General features: G+C 38.1%; 1 protein-coding gene across 1 annotated transcript in view; it reads left to right on the forward strand.

Moving 5' to 3' along the window:
- The window catches only part of ROS1 (ROS proto-oncogene 1, receptor tyrosine kinase), an 85,710-nt gene that overhangs the window by 29,325 nt on the left and 33,963 nt on the right, over window positions 1-22,422 (forward strand). Inside the window, exons 11-28 of the mRNA XM_059843297.1 lie at window positions 1,284-1,406; window positions 2,354-2,538; window positions 3,629-3,726; window positions 4,246-4,757; window positions 5,416-5,628; window positions 6,480-6,590; window positions 7,092-7,273; window positions 8,268-8,459; window positions 12,629-12,729; window positions 14,300-14,514; window positions 14,954-15,111; window positions 15,689-15,851; window positions 16,609-16,871; window positions 17,682-17,745; window positions 18,325-18,527; window positions 19,008-19,219; window positions 19,593-19,879; window positions 20,792-20,968. Of these exons, the coding sequence (XP_059699280.1) occupies window positions 1,284-1,406; window positions 2,354-2,538; window positions 3,629-3,726; window positions 4,246-4,757; window positions 5,416-5,628; window positions 6,480-6,590; window positions 7,092-7,273; window positions 8,268-8,459; window positions 12,629-12,729; window positions 14,300-14,514; window positions 14,954-15,111; window positions 15,689-15,851; window positions 16,609-16,871; window positions 17,682-17,745; window positions 18,325-18,527; window positions 19,008-19,219; window positions 19,593-19,879; window positions 20,792-20,968 (3,459 nt within the window). The remainder of the gene's footprint in view (window positions 1-1,283; window positions 1,407-2,353; window positions 2,539-3,628; window positions 3,727-4,245; window positions 4,758-5,415; window positions 5,629-6,479; window positions 6,591-7,091; window positions 7,274-8,267; window positions 8,460-12,628; window positions 12,730-14,299; window positions 14,515-14,953; window positions 15,112-15,688; window positions 15,852-16,608; window positions 16,872-17,681; window positions 17,746-18,324; window positions 18,528-19,007; window positions 19,220-19,592; window positions 19,880-20,791; window positions 20,969-22,422) is intronic.

Genomic DNA, 22,422 nt, shown 5'->3' on the forward strand with positions numbered 1-22,422 from the left:
AGTTGTTTCCCCCTGAATTGCACAGGCACATGCTTTCTTTCTGTGCTAACATGTACAGGAGTGGCCTTTTGTCATGTAGCATGTCCAGAAATGGTGCTACTGCATCAGGCACTGAGCTGTGTAAATCTGAGCCCCGACAAGGGTCAGAGAAAGAATCTGATTTCTGCTGTAGATTGCAAGAAATGTTACTTGAAAAGAGATAAAGAGGTAATATTGGCCTCTTGTACTTTGCTCTGAAGGCATCATTATTGAAACTACTCACAGTGCATCATGTGAGATATTCACGCAGCTCAATCTATGCAGATTATCTGGGAATAAATTAAGACAGCATTTGATCACAGTTTTGTGATATCCATATGAGGAAATGATATCTGATTGCAGACAGCTGCTTAAGCTGGAGAGGAGAAAAAAAAGGGAAGGATTGTTTGCTGATGGAAATTAGCCAAAATCATACTTGAAATAATACACCATCTTTAAAAATGAAGGTAACAATCAATTTAACGAGGTGTGTGCTAGATTTCCAAGGATCTGAGATTCAGAAGTGAGGCAAACTATCTTTCCCAGGGCTATGTATAGCCCAGACAGAAGCTATAGATTTACTGCAGACGTTTTGATGTAAATTACTTGGGCCTTTATAAGCATGAAATCAGCTTATGTGACCAAAACTATCCTCATTGACTTTAAATTCTGTCTTTATTAGAAAAAAAAATTAGTAAGTTTATCACCTTTGAAACAGATGATATTATGCCATTATCATCTGTATCTGTAATAGGTACTTGTTTTTTGACTAAATCACTAATTATTACACTAAAACACCTGAAATAAACATACTTTCCTTGCTTTTCTCCAGCTCTGTGGGATAATATTTTAGTTTGACTGGGGTTTTCAAAGAAGTCCAGAGGGGTTAAATGTCCTATTTCTGCTGGATCTTGAAGTCACATGGATGTCTTAGTGCCTTCATTTCTTCGAGTCAGTAAGGCTTCATTTGCTCTTGCTTACTTTCCCTCACTAGGGAACTGACTATTGTTGCAGGAATGATGGTGTGAAGTTCACATGGCCTGTTCTCACCCTGTGTGAGGAGCCAGAATCGACTGTAATTGTGAATAAAATCCATGTACTTTCAGCACTCAAAGGGTTTAAGTTTTGGTCTGTCAGTGCTAATGTAAGAAAGTATTCATACCTACAGACATAGGTACATTTGGGCACATGCATGTCTATTAATGATGTATCTGAGTTAGCAACATGCTGTGGTCATCTAAATTCTGAATTTCTCTCTTTGCCAGTTAAGGAAAATGCAGCCTGGCTCTTCCTATCCAGAAAGGAGTCATTAAGGAAGAGATACACAGGACATTTCCTCGAAGCTGCTCAGTGCCTACCAAATGGTGCTATACAACACAACATCACAGGTAAAATCAGACTGGGCTCTCCTTTTCTGTCAAGTGTGACTAAGACCTCTTTACACCAAGGACAGAATGCACCTCATATAGCTTAAGACAGTATCTAGTCTCCCTTTATAGTCAATCAGGAGAAATAGGAACTTTGAGAACGATTTGATGTATTTGAAATGACAGGCATTAGGAAGTGACAAATGTTCTCCCCAGTGCAACTGTTTCTTTACTGTATCTAGGCAGCTGGTTCATTTTTTACATTGCAGGTATCTAAATTGAGGTAAGATGAATCCACATTTCTCTGAGATTATTATCTACTTTTTCTCAACATGAATATGGGGAAATAAAGTGGTTCAAACTTCTGATTAAATAATGCCAAGCTCTAAAATACAGTGCTGGTGTGTTAGCATACTAAGGCAGCATTTAGAAGCTGAAGTCACCAGATAACCATGTTATCTCAAATTACTCACCACTCCAATGGTTCTTATCTACACTGGTCCTTGGTGACAGAGTGGAAACCTGTGTTAATCTACCAAATTTCTCAGAGCCACAAAGACTCCACAGAAAGAATGTTCCCCTGCCTAAATAGCCTTGGATAGTGCAGATGATCTGAACCTTGAGTTCTCGAGTGAGTGGTGCTTTGTGCGGAGATGCCAGCTGCAACTGTTTGACCTGTAGAGGGGCAATCAGTGTCAGTTTGCATATTACATGTCCTCTCTTTGTCTAATTACCTTTCTGAAGGGCAATTCTCTGTAATAGTGTCACTTACATAGCAAATGGGAATGTTTCCTTGTTATCTGAAAGAAGACTAGAAGTGAGGAGAGCAAACAGTTAACTTTTCTCTGATGATGATGATGGTGGGTTGCAGACTGAAAAATACATATTTTTAAGGCAAGTAGAAAAATTAATTGAAAAATGTAAAGTTTTCTTATATTATCTGTGTGCACATATCTTTTTATTTTTAGGTATTTCTGTGAATATTTATCAGCAAGTGGTCTATTTTTCTGAAGGGAATTCTATCTGGGTGAAAGGCACAGCAAATATGTCTGATGTATCTGACCTAATGCTCTTTTATGCTGGCTGGGGGAATGTTGTGTCCATCTCAGTAGACTGGCTTTACCAGAGGATATACTTTGTCATGAATGAAAAGGTAATGCTCTAGTGCTTAATTAATTTCTTGCTTAATTTGAACGATTACATGATTAATTTTACATGAGAAAAATATGATTTATGTATAGATATGTGTGCATAAAATATAATTACAAAAATATATTTTAATATAACATTAATATTCACATATTTAGTAATTTAACAAAGAAGAAAGGCTTGACTATCAAGTCATATTTAAAGTAAACACCCTGCGTGGAACTGTGGCTCCTTGCCTTATTTAGGACATAAGTGTTTTGGTTTTGATTTGTTTTTGAGACTGCCTTCACACCCTCCTCATACCCAGTATTGGCCTACTGTTTCTCTTGGTTACCCACGTACTCTGTTCATTTCCTACTCTGCCTCAGGAAGGTGGTCAGATAACTAGACAGTGATTTTACTGTCTGTCATAATTGACAAAATATGTTAAGTGTTTCATACAATAGCAACAACTCAGATTACAGCTGCTTCAGTTTGAAGAGAAAATGGAGATTAACCCTGCCTTGGATTTCGTACTCATAAAACATCAGTTACACTAATGGTCAGACTTTGCATGTACCCATGTAATCCTCTAATGTACAAAGGACTAGAAACCTGCCCATGATGATTAGTGGGGGATTTTTATGTTTTTAATCCTCTTGCCATGTTTGATCCTTTGCTTACTGCACAGGGAACAGGGAACAGGAAAAGCAGTAGTGATGAAAAGATACAAATGAGCTGTAGATGAACAGACCGATGACAGAGATGTCTGAATTCCAAGGTATTGCTTCCAGGACCAGAAAAACACTTACCTTCCCTGCCAGATCATTTTCAAAGTAAACTTTGCCTATACCCTCCAAACTGAGTATAGGCAGTTGGATAACCAATTTTCCCTCCAGCTTAGAGGTATGACTGACAGCTTCAGGGTAAGCTGTCGTGGCTTTGTGTACAAGGGTTATCCTTGGCTGACTGAACACTCAGGAGCCCAGAAGGACCTAGGACTGTGAGAGAGGTGTTTCATTCTCTCCATCCCCTGAAGGAATCTCGGGTCAGCTTGTCTGCTCATTAGCAAACACCCTATGAACGCATCACCCATTTTTCTTCTCATTCCCCAGATACATGTCTGCCACTTAGAGAACTGCACGGTAGCTGAAGACGTCACTCCCCTTTACGTGACGTCCCCTAGGAAGGTTATAGCTGATCCCTATAATGGGTAAGTGAACTCCTTTGAGCACTTGGTGCCAAAGGTGCTATAAAGCTGCTCTCTAATTTTCTCCACTTCATTAGTCATCTAGGTTCCTGTTTCAAGCGCTTAAGTTAAAACAAAAGTGCAACAAATAACAAGCTACAAAACAATTGGAACAAGAGAGATGTATTTTTTTGTGCATTTTCTTCTTTAGGGCATTAGAAGAAGAAATAAAGATTTTCCAAAACAGAAATTTGAGTTTTGGAAATTTCATACTTTTATGAATATGAAACTCTATTAATTTAAAATGTTCATGCCTGGCATTTAAGGTATTATAGAAGAATATTCTCCAATAATCTGCTCTGTAAATTCCCAGAAGGTAAAAATTGATGTGCCTGTTTCCCCAGTATATATATATACTAATAGTGCCAAAAGCATTTTTCAATTGTACATAAAGACAGGCTCATGTCTTAGCTGTTAAAATATTTGTGGCTCTGCAGACTTCTTGCACTGTAGTTATTTGGGTTTATTTTGCTCTATGGCCAGTTATATATTCTGTCTCCTGGAGGATGGCATATACAGAGCAAACCTTCCACTCTTTCCTGGCACTGCCTCTGCAGCTTCACCAGTGGTGAGATCCAGTGCTTTGAGAACCTTTACAATCAACTTCCAATCTAAGAGACTCATTTTCTTCAACAAAACAGAACGGGCCTTTGTGTCAGGTTTTCTTGATGGTTCAGAGTTTCACACGCTGCGATCACACGTGCCACTTGATGACATGGAGAGCTTTGTTTATGAGGATAACACATTTATAGTCACAGATGGCTCGGCAGTTTTCCACGAGGAGGTCTCTCCAGTGGGAAGTTCTAGCTTCAATGAGTACATTGTGGACTGCAATTTGGTGTACCCAGAGTCCTTTGGCATTGGTAACTTGGTTTTCTATGGGCCATCAACTCAGCCTTTTCCTTTACCTACTGCTCCTCATCTTGTCATGGCTCTGTTTGGATTGGACCAAGCTGTGATCAGCTGGAGACCACCTGAACACACCATTGGAACCAGTAAGTTCAGCTGATTATCCCTGAAGGCCCACTTCTTTTCTTTTTACAGAAGTAACTTTCTGGTTTCCCTTTTCTTGATTTGGGCTTTAGTGACTTCAATAGCAGATACTGATGGAAGTTATGGAATTGCCTCTGCTTCAAAAATTTAATCCATCATTTGCCAGTAAAAGAGCTAAATTGTCTAAATTAACACAAGTGTGTGTTGGCAACTCATATGCCCCCTGCAAGGATTTTAAACAAAGCTTGATCTTTCGTATGTTATGGAGTAGCAACTGGTGTCACACAGAAAACGCATGGCAGAGATGTAATGACTTTTGGTCTGTGATTATGCTATGGTTTTTACCCTCTTTGCATGTGTCTTTGAATAACAGAGAATCATCTGGCCAGGGAAAATTTTTGTTCTAATTTCATTCTTCATGGGGGATTGAAGCATAGGGCCAGAGGGGAAGAATTATTAATGTATCTTTAAGTTTTAAGAATAAACTTAAACTTTTAATTTAAGTGTAAATTTTTAATGCATCCCTAATTTAATGCATTCCTAATTTCACTGATATTGGCATTTTTGAAATGAGTCTCCAATATGCATCTTTCTCAAAGGATGTGTATCACCAGTTACAACAATTTACTCTGTACTCACACAATTATTTGCTTCACACAGGTTTATCTGCTTGGCAGAACTGGACCTATGATGTGAAAGTGTCACCTCAGCACCCATTTGAGGAGGAATGGGTTGTCTCAAATATTAGTAACACAAGGCTTACAGTGAAGGGGCTGGCCAGCTCCACAGCATATGAGGTGTCAGTCAGAGCTGTGTCTCCTGCTGGTGCAGGGCCATGGTCAGAGTCATTTAGAGGTACAACTTTAGAAGAAGGTGAGAATTGCTTTGTCACACAGGAAAAATGAAGAACAAAGTGTGTATAAATCTTTCCACCTAGTGAGGCACACACTTTCAGCAAAGACTGCAAAATAAGGGGCACAAAAAGGTTTTTCTTAGAATTAAAGAATACAGGATAAGTAAAATTGCTTTTATTCAAAGTAGTAAGATTTCCAAACTAGAATAATGTTATTAAATATTATTTATGCACTAACACTGGTACTTATCTACATATTTCTAATGCAAATACTCTATTAAAATATTATTTGATACGGTAAGAGAGGTGTTACACCTTTTAATTGCTCTGTAAATAACTTTATATGATGAAGTGGTTTGTGCAATGCCCTGAGGATTGATGACAATTCATGGAAATGTGCAGCTCAGCAAATGCTGAAAATCCTTGGTTAGAGCATAGATAATTAGGGAAAATGGACGTGTCCAAAATGTCTGAGATTTCCGTGACTTTGGAATGTTTTTTGAAACCTTGTTCACCCAAATTAACTTAAGCCTGAGGGCAAAATACCTTCCAGTTTTAGGGGCTGGACTGGCTTAGGGGTGACTTTTACCTGACTCTGGTAAGGACAGGTCCAAACCCACAGTGCTTTTTCAGCATATAATAGGATTCCAATTTGCCTTATAGTTCTGGATCTGAAACTGCCATGAGTCTCTGAATTTCTCAAATTATGATATTTTCATGCATTTCTTCTTTGTCCTTTATTCCTTAGGACAGGGACAGTTTTAAAGGTGCTTTTGTAACTTTCCAGGAACAGGAACTGCTGCTATTGAAAGACAAATATTAACATAAATTGTTTGTTGGTGTGCACAACTGCAGTTTTCTTGCTTTGTAGCTGAAGAAGAACCATATATACTGGCTGTGGGGCCTGAGGGTCTCTGGAAGCAGCGACTGGATAGCTACAGGCAAGGAGAACTCCTCTACCCTCATATAAGAAATGTTTCAGGTACATACTAAACAAGTTGTATGCTGCTGCTACAGGCTTTTTGGCATTTGTTAGCTCTCCATAAATTTCACCAACAGCACTAAAAGACAGGAGTTCTCTAGACTTGAATGTCGTGAAGTTCAGTACAGCAGCTTCGCTGATCCAACACTTTGGGTTCATCCCCTTTCTTCTATTTTCTGAGTCTAATTAATCCTTAGTGTAACCCTTCTGACATCTCCAGTTACAGCAGAGCTAAAATCAACCCTCTGAACTAAATAGGTATGTCTCCAGCATCCCAATATGGGTCATACATTTATCATAATCAGGGCTATAAATGTACAATACATGTACATTATTTCCTATAACGAAGCATCTACCTGCACATTAGCTGAGCCTAACTGTGCATTTGTATTGATTTTTAAAAAGCTGAAGTGCCTGAATGCTTTTTATTCTTTAAAACAATGGGTTGGGTTTTTTTGAACATGTTTGTGTTATGCTTAACATCTTTCTTTTTTGTTCAAGACCTCGACTGGTATAATAACACTCTTTATTGGATTAATTCCATGGGGCAAGTTCAGACCTGGACATTGAACAAAAGAAAGGGTACCAATGAGAACACTTCCGTGTCTGACATCAGAAATGCAAGGATGTTGGCCTTTGATTGGTTGGGTCAGTGCTTGTATTGGGTTGGCAAAGCAAATACGGTAGGTATAGCTGTATTTCTTAAAAGAAAAGAAATCCCTTAAGTCAACAATGAAGACTATAAGGCAGTATTTGGGAAACTAATCCCTACTTCTTGCAACCTGAGATACATTTGGACCTTTGCTATTGTAGTGTAGAACAAGGAGGCCTTTCTTAAATGATTTTAAGTGATTCCTAAGTGATATACTTAAGTGATTTTCCACAGTTATAGAAAAGTTTGGGGTAAAATATTCACTAACATTCACTAATGCAGGATACTGAATTCACCAGGTGCAAAACAGGCAAATCAAACATGTTATCAACAGTTTTGTTGGATTCCACATTGTGAAAATAAATGAAGATGGTGAAAATGGAGGCTGCCCTGTTGATCTCAGCCAAGAAGTAGATGGACTTTATTTTAATCAAATTTGGCACTATTTATTTACACAGAGATTTTCAAGGTTGACCTCTGCTCTGTGATATTTTGCAGATCACTGCAGTTAAAAAATAATTACAATTGCACTTTGTACACTCTCATATCAGGAACACTGACATGTGAATTATTTAAAAGGTATCTGACTTCAAAATTGTAGTGCTAATTTATGCAGTGCTGTCAAATTATGCCTTTCATTCCTTGTAAGTGCAAAGTCAGAAGCTGTTTTAAAAACTGGAGCTAGGAGGCCAGATTTCACACTGCCTTGCACCCTCATTTACACTTGTGAATAGTGAATATGAAGTGGGTGAGAAGTTCTGTCAGACAGAAGGCTGCCAAAACTGGGAAAGCGAAGGGAAAAAGCTATTTCAGCTTTTTTCTTTTGTTACTTTCTGGCAAAAATGAACTAATATTTTTGCATTATTCTTCATCCTTTTACTTTGAATGCAAAAGGTTTAGGCTTTGAAAGCTGAAGGCTTGCACAGTCTTTTGATAAGCAGCTGTGGAAAAGTCACTAATGTACACTCAGCTGATCATAGCTGATGATTTAGATGTGATGCTAAAGTCAATTCTTTTGTCCCTAGATCTACAGGAAATCACTGTGGGGAGGCCATATAGATGTTGTAGCTCATGTTGTGTTCCCAGTGAGGGATCTAGTTGTGGACTCAGTAAATGGCTACTTGTACTGGGCCACAATGTATTCAGTGGAGAGCACAAGATTGAATGGAGAGGAGTACCTCATGTTACAAGAGCAGCTACAGTTTTCTGGTAAACAGGTGACTGATCTTTTACTTTCTTTTTCTGAGAGATGGGTTGGTGTGTGTTTTAGTTTTTAGATCTCTTGAATATAGTCAGTGTTTATAGCTGTCAAAATTGTGGTTGTAATGCTGCTCCTTCCCACATGTGAAAGGTTCTTTTTTTCCAAAGGATTTAAGTCTAATGGTCACTTCTGGCTTTCACATCAAAATATGGATCCAGAGCTCCATAGCATCCTGCCTCTTTTGTGATGTTCCCTAGCTTGCAGAACCTGACAGGGCCAGTTTTGAGGCTTAGCACTTGCCAGGGATACCAGGGTTGCATTTGGGGTTGCAGAGGTGCTGTTACAGAAACAGGTTTTGACCATGGTGATGAGAGAGGGGGTTGGCATCTGCCCCTGCTGCAGCCTGGCACAGCTTGCTGCTGCTGCTGCTGCTGCCACAGTGCTGGTGAGGGTGCCACATCTGCCACTGATCAGGGGAAAAAAGGGACAGGGAATTGTTGTTTTAGCTGTATTAGGGTGGAGAACAGGTCCCATGCAGAAGTAAAAAGGAGAGGGAAAATAGAGATGCTGTTTCCACCAATAGCTCACCAAAAATCCTGTAGTATGTGGAAGCTCATGAGCTCCCTTTTCCTACCTGGAGACATTTTGTTATGCTCTGAGGCCTGCACAGACAACCTCCATATCTCTGATGACCTCTCTGCTGCCTTTCTTCTACATTCACCCCTCTCTGATGCCCTGTCAAGTCTCTTAAAAACTTGGTTCACTGCTGGCTCCTCATTGGTCATTGTGAGCTTCTCCAAATCCATCCCTCCTCTGCCACCAGGTGATATTTGACCTCATTCTTGGTAGGTGGAATTTGGTGTTGCTTACACAATGGAAGAACTCTGAGTATTCTCCTCATGAAAAGATCTGCCATGGTCTTAGCATATTCCTTCCTCCCTCCCTCCCTCTCTCCCTTTCTTCCTTCCTTTAAAACACAGTCTTTGTTTTTATTCCACCTGTCATACAAATTTACTCCCATTTAACCTGAAGCCTGGTTGTCCATTAAAGACCCTTTCCAGCTTTAGAGGTCTATGCCTCTTAGTTAGCTTTGTATCTTTCCCCAGAACATTTAACTTTCCTTTCCCAAAAGAAAAGAATTTTGTTTCTCTGATTATAAAAAAAAGCCAGGCCTGTTTTAGTCCATGAAAGGGAATTAATATTGCAAAAGGCCAACTAATCTCTCAGGTGTTTTATTTCCATGAGGACTTGGGAAGAAGGAAGGCAGGTTCTGCTGTTCCTTATAATCCTCCATACAGAAGAACTGTAAAAGTTTTGTACATGAGAAAAAGGTCTGTGCTGCAAAGGACCAATCTATCTTCCAGTACTAGCCTTCCTGCCTCTCTGTGGAAGCTGGCTGGTGTGGACTGTCTCCAAGGAAAGATACATGTTGTCTAGGCTCAGTGGCACACTTGGACTTGGACATATCTTATGGATGATCTGTAGCAAAGGACTGACATGTTCCACTTTATTCTAAGTGGCAAACCTCAACTTCCTTGCCCTTCTCTTTTGATTCTCTACTTGCTTCTCTGGATCCCCTTATGCTAACCTCAGATTTCTTGTTCTTGCTTTCAGGAACCTTGGCAGCAGTAGGACTGCTTGTCTGGTCCTGTCATTTTTTTTTTTTTTTTCTGCACCTTTCTCTATGTCAGTGATACCAGCCTTCAACCATTCACTTATTCACACCTCCTACAAACAAACATCTCCTCTCCTGCTTCTCTGCTGCCCTAATCTATGCACTGACTTCTGAACTCACCCTCCTGCTGTGATGCACACAGGCAAAAAGCCAAGTACAAATGTCTGGATTGAGAAGTGACCAGTTGTAGCTGACAGGTGTTTCTTTATTAAAATAAATCTCAGAATAAAACTATCAGAAAAAAGGACAGCACAACATTCTTTAATGGTGGAATTGTTGAGCTGGTTGCTACTGTCTCAATATCAAGAGGCAAATATATATTTGCATAGGTGCTAATATGTATATTCATTGCACAATGAAGTCCTTTACATGAAAAGAGTTTGTCTTACCTCTGTATTAAAGCGCAGATGTAATAGCTAATTGCTGTTTTCCAACAGTTAAAGTATGTTCTCCACATAAGTGGCTCTTGCTGGTATTCACCATCTGTTTTTTCTGATAAAGAATTGCTATTCAGCTGGATCTTCAGCAGTTTGTAGCTGTACTTCCTTTTAGCTTGAAATCTGAGTGCTAGGAATAGGAATAGAAGAGCCTACTGTAAAAATGGCAGGTTTCCTAAACACATACAAACTTTGAAAGTCTAATTTCTTTGGCAGGAACTAAATCCTTCTATGGCAATTATTTTATTTTCTGATCAGTTGTTTAGCTCAGCTGGTGTGTATTGGCAGAGTTTGATTGATTTGAGCAGAGCTCCTCTGATTTATTCCAACTTAGGATCTGGCATAGAATTTCCAAAGCTCTTAGTAAGTTGTTTACACTGTACAATATGACTAGAACAAAAGTAATTTTATAGGGGAGCAGCAAAGTGCACTATATGGAAGTGGGGCCAGGACCTTTTAGGTGTGGTTTCAGTATTTTTAGTCAAAGGGTATTTCAAATAGCTAAGTTTATCCTGCATCTCATGATGTTCAGTCACATTGCACCATCACAAATACATGTTGTGCCCAGAAGCTAGTACCTCTCATGAGCTGGGAAGTGCTTGCCTGTTTTGAAGCACCACAGAAGGGAGGTGTTAAACTGCTGCCTAACTCCTGAAAATGAATAGTATAAATATTTATTTGCCTTTTAATAACGATGATACAGGGGTCAGGATAAAGAAGATGGACATATCTATAGGAAAATGTAATAGCTGCAGAAAAAAAAAAATGGGGCAAGGAAGAAGGACCCAAATGCTCAAAAAAGCAACATAAATTGAGGAAGATGTCATTTAGTGTGGAGCATGGGAGGGAGAATAGGTAAATGGGATAAAATATAGCACGACTGACTAAATATACACTTGGGCACATACACGCTGTGAGATATTTTTAACAGGACAACCTACAGGAGCAATCATTCAAACCTTGATTTTCTGACATACAATGTCAACAGAAATATGTCAAGAATGTGATTACATAAGGAGCAACAGACAACTAAGTGTTATAGCATTTGCTTTCCTGTCATCATCTTCTGCAGTTTATTAACGAAGAGTTAGGGAAAAAAAGGCTGTTCCACTTAGATACATAATGGAAATTTAACCTTATAAGAGAATAGTTATGACTAGTGTTTGCATGAGAAGTTTGAGAGCTGCTGGAAAACATGTTCAGAGAGGCCCCAAACAACTTGTTAGCAGTGCTAATGATATAAAATAGACTAAACTTGATAACATTTAGCAGACTAACTTATGGAAGCAAATTATTTTTTATTCACAGAACAGATTATTAAATATCTGATTTTTATTACTGTTGCATATGGTATTGAATCTGTTGTTTACTGCAGAAACAAGAAAACTCTATTTTGAATATTAGAACCTATTAAAAAGATACAAATCTTTCACCTCCCTTAAAGGAAGATGAAACATTCAAGTAATGAACAGGAAGATTGTTTAATTTCCTCCCCCACTTTATTTAATAATAAATTATTTACAAAAATTTAAATATTCAAATTTCCTGCTTAATCAAATAAATGAATTAAAATTTTGCATCTATTTTCCATAAGTAATGCAATATTTTAACTGTTTAGGTTTAAAATCAAAGCTGGAAAACAAAAGAACTGAAATGCTTTTTTCAAAAGGTGATTCTGACTTTCAGACTGGATATCACCCACCTGTTTCAGACAAAGAATGTCAAAATACCAGAGGTATTTTGGAGATCTTGATAGGTAGTTCCACTAAGCACTTGATATTCTATTGCCATGATATCTGAGGTACTCAGATACTCCAGGGAGGAACACTGTGACAGGTGTTAAAAAAATGTTATCTGGAAAATCATCAGCTGCTATAAATAGGAGTCCACCAAGGACCTGATTATTTTCTAGTGCTATCTCTTTTTGTGTTAGAATAAACATTCATGGTAGTAATGCTATTTTTGCCAATAAAGAGGGACTCATGATGTTGTCTAGACAACTGTTGTGCCTAAGGGTGCTTATCTCAGAAGTGAAGAAGTGTTCAAATTGCTACTTGGACTGTTTTCTCTTAGGTGGTTGGTGTAACTTTGGATCTCACCTATGGTTTTCTTTACTGGCTTGTGCAAGATAGTCTGTGTCTAAACCTATACAGAGCTTCTCTCTGCAAAGAAGGGTAAGTAAATATATAGTAGAGATTAGATAGTCTGTATTCTCTAGTTTTTGTCATACTCTTTAAGAAAAAAATGTCCAGAGCTGGGCACACTATTTACTAATTTAACAATAAACAAAACCAAGAGCTAAAGATCACAGCTAGCTGATGGCAAGCTACATGTTGTGGTGGCTGGTAACAGTTTTACAGTGAGAGAAATGAAGTATGGAACCTCAGCTGAACTGAGGTCATGCTCATCAATTTTTAGACTTAGCTTTAGGAAATAATTGCTTCTTATTGTCTATTATATCTTGGCATTTACAGCACTTGACAGTTTCCAGGTGCCTGGAGCTCTGTAACTGGCTCATCTTTCATGAATCTCAGGACCTGAACTGACACCACTTTCTCACCTGAGCAAACAGTACTCAGCAGGCTTTCCTCTTGATCATCCTGAACATGGCATGGCTGCATAACTCCAGAAAGGCAAAGTTTATTAAGACAAAACAAAGAACAAGGTTTATGGGTTAGCTTGATTATATACTAAAACCTTGAGAAAAATGGTGGTTTGTTCTCTAAGCACAAAGTATATAATGCATAGTAGTTTGTGAAACTATGTTTTTGCTCCCTTCCATGTGGAGAATGTGATTATATTAAATTTTTTTCAAGCATCAGATTAAACTGCTTAAACTTAATTGAGCAGCATCTGTATTTACATGCGCCCATAATGTTGCAGGCTGGCTTTGTGTGGAATCAGATGAATTTTCTAACTGACTTTAGACTTGCTATGATTAATAGAAAATACTTAAAGAATCAAAATATGTTGATTAGTTTTAGCTGGAACATACAGCTCCATTATGAACCAATTGGCAGCCATAAATCCTTGTCCCTGGCATGCCAGAATACAGAGATTAGAAGTGATCCATCCTAATCGACCTGGATGGTGTGTCAAAGCTTTTCCAAATTTGTTCTGGATGGCATGTGTCTAAACTCAAAGACATTTCTGAGATGGCAAAATGACACCTCTTACAACATATTTAATCTCTTACCAAGATAAATTGGGACCTAAAAGGGCCTGTAAGTTTTGATTTACCATATGCAAGGCAGATTAAATCACCAATGATCCCAGTGAGGAGAAGTGTTAATAGCTCTTAGTAAATAATGGAAGGAAAATAGCAGGGTCAAATAAATCTGGGTTCCTGATCTGGTGAAGTAGAATGAACCTCATGCTCTGAAGCAGACTTCACTGTTTCAGTGGAATTGCTGAGAGAAGGTGGGGTGATTTTTCAAAATACTCATTTTTCTGCATCTATGCAGCAGAATTTTAAACCATTTTATAATTGTTTTCCAATGAAATAAAGGGAATTGAGATCTTTTTGTTCTTTCTGTGATGCCTCATATTCTGAAAAGTGTTCCTCTTTAAAGAGCTTAAAGAAAAATTTTTGATTTGACTTCCTGCCTCCTACATTTTAGAATTTGAATTATAAGTATTAAGAACTTGAATTATAAGACACTTAACAATATGTCAAACCTTGCATAAATCTGTTCCCTCTTCATGTGGGCTATCAGTTTGCTAATTTCATACATGTTCCTACAGTTGTAGTAATGCCATCATCACGGAATTTGCAGCATGGAGTACTTCAGAAATATCTCAGGGTGCACTGGAATACTACAGTGGTCGTCTGTTCTGGATTAATAGGCTTCAGTTCATTACAGTCCAGGAAGTCAATCAGAGCCTTAGCATTCCCTTCTCACAACCAGCACAGTTTACAGCCTTTACCCTTGTCCAGGCATCACTTAAACCTTTGCCAGGTACATTATTTTCTTTATCTAAACTCCTCAATAAAGGTATTCACTGTCAGCCTGCAATTCTTCATTCTTGAAAATCTTTAGTAATTTGACAAAAGATAAGGACAAGAGCAATTTATGAATAAATATATTAATAACTAATTAATAAATATATCAGGATACACCTGATATATGTGTTATGTGTGTGTATATATATATATATATATATATATATATATATATATATATATATATATCTCACCTGATAAATGTATCAGGATAATGTGCAATTATAAAAGCTGATGGTATATGTATGGATAAAAAGAATATGTGTTGTTTCTATTTATTGTTTCTATTTAATGTTGGCTTACAGTATTTGCTTTCACATTCTAAGTAATGTTTGAATAGTCTACTTTTTCCTCACATTCCTTAGATTATTATTATTTCTTTTGTTTATGGACAGGAAACTTTTCTTCTACACCAAAAGTGATTCCAGATTCAGTGCCAGAGTCTTCTTTCAGAATTAAAGGAAATTCCACAAGTTTCCACATCACTTGGAGTCCCTCCACAAAGGTGGAATGGGGAACTGTCTTTTACTGCGTGGGATCAAAAGCTCTACAAGTGAGCATATTGATGCAATCCCTCCCTGTTATCTGCATGTATTAATGCATCTACTTGCTGATACATCTATTTTTAAAAAGAAATGGAGTTTGTTTCTTCTCTGGCATTTACAAATTGGTCAAGAACTAAACTAAATTGCAAACACAGTGCAAGTTGTCGAGTTTCTCCAACACTGCAACCAGCAGTGGCTCTGGGCTGGTGGCTGGGATGTGAATAGCCAGGCAAGGAGATCACAGTGATCAAAAATTCATGAGAAAGCCTCTCACAGCAACTCAGAGAAAGAAGTGTCCTCTGAGATGACAGTGGGACGAGCTTTTCCTGAATGTGAAATGTAGCCTTCATCCCCCCTTTAGTGGATTTGGCAAGCTTTACTTCAAGTTCAAAAGGCAGATTGCTGGCACATCACTACCCATCACTACAGTGCCACAGGAGCTGGTGAAACAATGACCACTCACAGGAAGAGAAGCTGTGTTTTGATTTAGTTGACCAGTTTGGTGAGGGGATTTTGGAAAACTGAAGGCCCTTTGGGCAGGAAAGATGTCTTGCTTTATTTTGTTCTGCTAAATTTACTTTGCAGCCTCTGGAGAATGAAGGATGCCTTCACCCTCATAATCTAACAGTGCCATCCTACCGAGTGGATTGGCTGGAACCATTTGCACTCTTTGATTTTACTGTCACTCCATACACATACTGGGGCAAGGCACCAATGACATCTGTATCCCTTAGGGCCCCTGAAGGAGGTACTAAAATTTTACATCCTGTTCCTTGTGTGTAATGGGTACCGGGAGAAGCTCAATGTCAGCAAGTGAAAACCTGGTGAAGGATGAGCAGCTTTCAGAGCTTGTTAGCTGCAGGCAGAGTTGCAAGAACGTGCTTCTGAGTATCTTTGGCAATCATCTATTGCATACATAAATGCAGACAATTGAATTTAATTCAGAACAGAAAATCCAGGACAATATATCCAGCATGTGCCTGTGACTATGAGCAAGAAAGAGAAACTGAATTCATTACAATGAACATGAAAGGCTGCATGCAATATCTTTACCACTTAGTAGATTTAAAAAATGTTGTGCACATTTTACTCTTGTTCAGTGTTTATTTTTGCTCTTATGCATGTCAAAATTAAGTTAGCTAAAATATAGTGTTGAGTGACTGAAGCACTGAGAAAGCTTATCAGATGCAGTAGATTTTGAAGTGAATAGGAGAGGGAATAGAATATGCTCTGTGTTGTGAAAATTTTTACAGCCCCATAGTTACATAAAGGACTTGGGTAAATAGATATGTCCCAATCTCAGTGCAGGAGTGCATTTTTTTTTCCTGTTTATAGAGCTCTTTCTTTTGGCTAGGCAAGTTAAAATCAGATAGCTTCACATCAATGAAAAACAGAGAGGAATAACCATTAAGTTTTAGATAATCTTCTGTAGAGTTAGTTATGAGGTAAGTTTTGTGTTTTAACGGGAGTATTTTGTTCTGTGTATGTTCTTTATTTTTACACAGTTCCTTCAGCCCCTAGGAACCCTAGAATATATGTGTTACAAAATAACCTACGTGGAAGTGATGGGAAAGTCATTGTGAAGTTCAGGTGGGACAGACCTGAAAGGGAAAATGGAATATTAATGCAGTTCAGGGTTTACTATCAGCTAGTGAATCAGAGCAACACTGCTGGCACTTTCATGGAGTGGATTGAAAGCAATGTTAAACCCACCCAGAAGCAGTTTTCTCTCAAGGATGTGCTTCCCAGCCTCACAGTAAGGTTTCAGGTATGAAAAATTACTAAGCTTGTCTCGTGCTAGATGGTAGATGTTATCTGTGCAGTCTGATGTGTTTGCCTGGGAGATGTTTTTTTGGCTTGGGGCAAGAGTTCGTGGTTTCTGTTTGTAGAACTGCTGATTTGCTGACTCACCCATGGACACCTGGCTTAACCTCTCTTTGTATCATGTTGTTCACTAAATGGTGAAGCCCAAAAGAAACTTTTCTAGAGGTCTCCCCAAGCCACTGCTGGAAACTGCAAGTTGAACAAAAATTCAACTGATCTGGTGGAGAGTGACAGGCCTTTTGAACAAAGCCACAGTTTGAGAAAGTCAAGGACTCGTGACTTTCATGGAAAGAGAATTCCAGTTCAAAACTTGTCAAGAAGTAATATTTTCATTGGGATAAGAGTTTTGGTACAGACAAAAATGTATGCTTAGACAAGTTAAAAGCAAGAGAGCATGTACTAGACCAGATACTAATAAGAGAGAACACCATGTTGGTTGCAAGGTCAGCAAATAGTAGGAATTGTTCCAGGCTGGGAAAGGAAACAAAAAGACTGTCTGGGGTCCTTTGAGCTCTACCTATTAGATGCAGCATGGATTGCCAGTCTCTGGGCCACTGGGTAAAGTTCTCTTCATAGCCACAGTCCCAACTTGAACGCAGCCTTTGAACTGACCAGCAGAGCCTTGTGTTAAACAGAGCACACACTTATGTTCCTAGATGAGCAGACAGGGTTTTTTCTCTATGGGCTCCACAGGCTCTCAAATGCAGTCATTTATGCTGTCAGTTAACATAAGTACCAATCTCCTGTCCCACAGGTCCAGGCCTTCACCTCTGTAGGTCCAGGACCTTTGTCTGACGTGGCAGAGAGGAATTCATCAGGTATGGATGATTTAGTTGCCATCTCATGGTTGGTGTGCAATAGCTGGTGAAATGACAGTACAAGAATTTGGCAATCTGATAAATAGCCTCCAACATGTTAGGTAACATACAGCAGACACAACAGAGGAAATGGTTACATCCTCTGAGACGAAAGATTAACACATCCCTTATCATTCAACTAAATTTTGGGAATTTCAAGCCTTTCCTCAAAACTATGCTAAATTAGCTTTTTTGCACAACTCCAGGTTAGCATGGAACAGTAGGTTTTCACCTGTAACCTGTTTACTGCTAGAGATCGTAACATATTTCTAGTTTGGCTGTCAAAGGTAATTAAATGAGCAAATCTGTTTTACTGTGCTTAAATTTGTTAGGTAAGCATTCACAATGCCACTGCAAATATCTCAGTAGTTTGACTGTGATGACAAGAGGGCATCTCATTACATTATTTATTTACTGGTACAAATACAATAAGTTCAGACCCATAATTTATTTGTATCTTGTACTTGCTTTCCTTATGAATGACTGTGTTTATCTAAGATGGGATTTTTTGTTAATTGTGCTGTGCCCTTTTCCTTCCAGATCTTTTCCCTATCCCAACTCTAATAACTATTTCTGCCAGCAAGTTGTTTCTTACTGACATGGACAGTGGTCATACCATCTGGGAACTTTCAGCCAAGACTAATGTAAAGGACATTTGTTATACTGCTAATGATGACAAAGCATACCATATCACTGAAGATTCCCTTTTTATTATCAATATACAGAATGCTTCAATGTTTCAGGTACTCCTTTGGTCACTCCCTTACTTGAGAGAATCTAGGAAAATTATCTTTATGTGACCATTATTGCCATAATTTTATGGCCAACTGTGATTTGGAAAAAGTAAAAATGACTATAGTGTGCCATTGTTAAAGTTGTCCTATTAATCATAAATGGTTTACTGACGTCTGCTTTGTTGATATTTTTATTAGACGTTCAATTTAAAATTCATATTAGTAAATACATGAAATTTGTATTTTGTATCACATTTAATTTAATTTTATTTTTTTTACATCATTCTAATTTCAAGAATATGGAAGTAACAACTGATATTTGTGAAACAATAGTTTTGATTTGTCTAAAAGTATTACCAATCCGTGATGCATTTTTGCATTTTGACTTCTACTTCCCAAGCAGACATTTTTCTTTCAGAAACAAATCGGTTTTCATAATGTCTTAACATCAGGTTGGAAAATTCTGTCCTTTTAAATATTTTCCTTAAGTTTTTCAAGGATGCGCATCTTCACAATGTCACAGCCATCACAGTTGACTGGATTGCAAGGCATCTCTTTCTTGCCCTGAAAACACCACAGAATGAAACTCAAATATTTTTTATTGATCTTGAGCTCAAGAAAAAATCTCTACTAGCCTTGAACAAGCAGCTCAGCAAAACTAATTCAACTGTATCGTCTCTGTTGTCATATCCTTTCTTAAGGTAAGGCACATACTACTAAACCCTTTTTAAAAAGCAAATTTTAGACATGTCTCATTAAAACTTGAACTGTTAAGGACCAAAAAGGACTTTTTATAGTGGATGAGTTTTGGCATCATGTAAATCTCAGAAATTTTTGAATGTAGTGCCACTTTAGTACTGCTAGTTGAGCTTGGACATACCTAATTTCAAAAAGATGTTTGTATTTGAGTAACAATTTTAATATGCTTACATACTGATAGGTACTTCTATTTGTGTAATGCCAATGAAAGTCAGCACAGATAACAATTTTTTTACAGTAACTATTTTATCCAGATGCATTTAGGTTGGGCAGGTTGAAGTTTCCCTACTGAAAGCAGTGCATTTTCTTTGACAGCCGCTTGTACTGGCTGGAAGAGTTTGATAATGGCAGCTGTGTGTTTTATTATGATATTCTGAACAACACCGTGCACCACGTCTTGGGACACGGATTGGTAGAAAAACAGATGAGAAACTACTGCACCTGTAATGTCACAGAAGCAGAGCTAGGAAGACCTATGAGTATAGATCTGTCTGACTCCAAAAATCCCCAGCTGCTTTTCATCAGAGGAAGAGAAGAAATATGGGCCTCAGATGTGGATGGTTGCCACTGCTGGAGAACTATCAAAATACAAAATATTCAAGGTCTGAGTGTATTTTATTTTTCTAGGTAGTTTGTGATTCTTGCTGTCTCTTACTTCAAACAACATTCATTTCAGAAAATAGCATTCATGAAGCACTTTGTTTATAGAACTGATTCATCTATAGTCAATATGGACAAAATGTTTGCATTCTGTGTTTCCAGTTGTATACCCAGTTCATACAAACTAGAAGAGCAGTGTGAAGAACTGAGGAAAGTGTGCATTCTAGTAAGATGTAAAAGAAATGCTACGGCCTCAAGTGCTACTTGTCAATAGATTTCACTTAGAATATTAACACATTATTTTGCTGGGGTTTTGCATTACCTACACCTATTGCAGTTTATCTCAATGAAAAGATACAATAACAACTTATGCCTGAAAATGGCATTGCAGACTTCATCATGTACTTCATGCAGGTAGATAATTTGTTTTGTATGACAAACTATCCATGTTTCACTTCTTGTGATAATAACACTTATTCTTGATGCTCAGTTTTCAGCTCAGTTCTGGAGGTGTGCTGGTAAAGCTGCTCTGTTACCAGACGAGCTGTCTTGGCTGTTCCTGAGAGATGGCAGATCATGGTGGTTTTCGTCTTGGAAAAAAGAGCAAAGTTTCTTTAGACAGCTCTTGCTTTTGTGTTTCATTTCTTGTGTTTGTTAATTGAATAGCAGTTCTCATAATTATGGGTAATTAAACACCTTCAAATCTACACCTGTGAACTGGAAGAGCCGTGTCTCAGCTTCATGAGACCTGCTGGGAAATATCAGAAACCTCTTGTCAAGGGGAGGTCACTGGGGATACGGTATGGCCAAGATGGCTATATTGACTGACTGTGAATACAAGCACCCTTCTGCTCTTGTAAAATCATCTGCTCAGGGTTGACTACAAAACTTATTTATGCAATGTTTTCCTGCAGGTAATAAAATTGGCAGCTTAACTGCAGATAAGAAATTTATATACTGGACTGCTGAAACAAAGGAATTCACTGAAATTTGGCTAGCAGATAAAGAAAGCAGAAGACGTTTTCTTCACAAAAGAGCAAGCCACACACTGAAAATCTTAGCTTACAGCTCAGCAGCACAATCATATCCAGGTAGAGGGGATTTGGGTTGTTTTGTGAATGTAACCAGTTTCTATCAGAGCATGTATTGAAGTTGCAGATGTGCATTTATGTAAAGTATGTTTCATAGATTCAGGTACCTTCTACACAAAAACAATGTGCACATTTTAAAAAGAATGAATGTAAGGACTGGCCTTGTGTTGGATACAATGGAAGGTCAGGATGATGAATATTTCCCCTGTTTATTAATGCCAAACTATGCCTATTTTCAAAGTTGTGTCAGACATAGAGATTTAGAAAAGGTGGTGCACATTACAGCACAGAAAAAGAGAAAATATGTTCCACAGTGTTGTAGCCAGAGTTTGATAGTGATCCCTGTTGTGACGCAGATTTCTGAGTTTGTTCACAAATATTTAAAACTAAAATAAAGGTCTGTCCTTCCAAAGATATTTATTTCTATAAATAAAGATATTTATTTATAATGAAGTACCCAAGAGACAACTACAGGTTACATTGCAGTAGATCCAGGCTTCACTTAGAACTCCTAATATTTTAAACAAACCATTGTAGAATGATAATGAAATAAATAAAACATTAATTTTAATTGAAAATTTGGATTCATGGTACCTATAGGGATTATCTTTATAAATGCAGAGTTTTAGAACACCTAGTAGCATGATGAATATATTCAAAATAATTATTGAACTCCAATTTTGCATTAAAAAAACTGGCAAATATACAAATGAACATTTTAACAAGATGAACTTCTTTGGAATAAAAACATTTGACACTCTTTTGAGTAGCTGGTACAGTCATGCCTGCCTGTGGCTGCTCTGACCAATGCTCAGGCTGTTCTTGCCAACACTCTGGGCATGTTTGTTCTCATGAGATCTGTGTGGGCTTGGCTTTGATGTAGGAGCCTGGTTTGGCTCTGTACAGAATGTGCCAATCCCTATCCTCAGGGACAGGGTTTCCTGCAAGAGCCCCAGGCTTGGCTGGTGCAGAAAGGGAAGAACCAAATTTCAGTCCAAACGGATTACTCCTATCCAGAGATCCCCACGGAGATTTTCTAATTTACATTGACAGCTGCAAATACATTTGGAAGAATATGCATGAACCTGACTTTGGTAGCCATGGCAGGGTTGCTCACTTTGGGAGAAAAGATCTTAACTATGAAGTCAGTTGTTGTGGCCTAAGGGCAAGAATTGGTCCTTGTACCTTCTTCCCTGTGCACATGCCTAAATTTGTTCCTTCTTAGTAGGAAGTTCATTTAACATATTTTCATTTTGTTTTTGAAAGTACATCAAGTTATGAGGAATTTTCTTTGGTTACTTTTCAGTAACTGTCAGTGTAGTTTTCTATTGTTTTCTCCCTCCAGACTCCTTTTCTGCCTCCTAAATTTGTCTCTCATTATCTGTTGTTACATTACACACGGAAAGCTGTTTGGTAGAAAAAGCAGATAACATTTAATTGCTAGAGAAAGGCAA

This window comes from Haemorhous mexicanus, chromosome 3 (assembly GCF_027477595.1).
Source record: "Haemorhous mexicanus isolate bHaeMex1 chromosome 3, bHaeMex1.pri, whole genome shotgun sequence".
NCBI classification, from domain to species: domain Eukaryota; kingdom Metazoa; phylum Chordata; class Aves; order Passeriformes; family Fringillidae; genus Haemorhous; species Haemorhous mexicanus.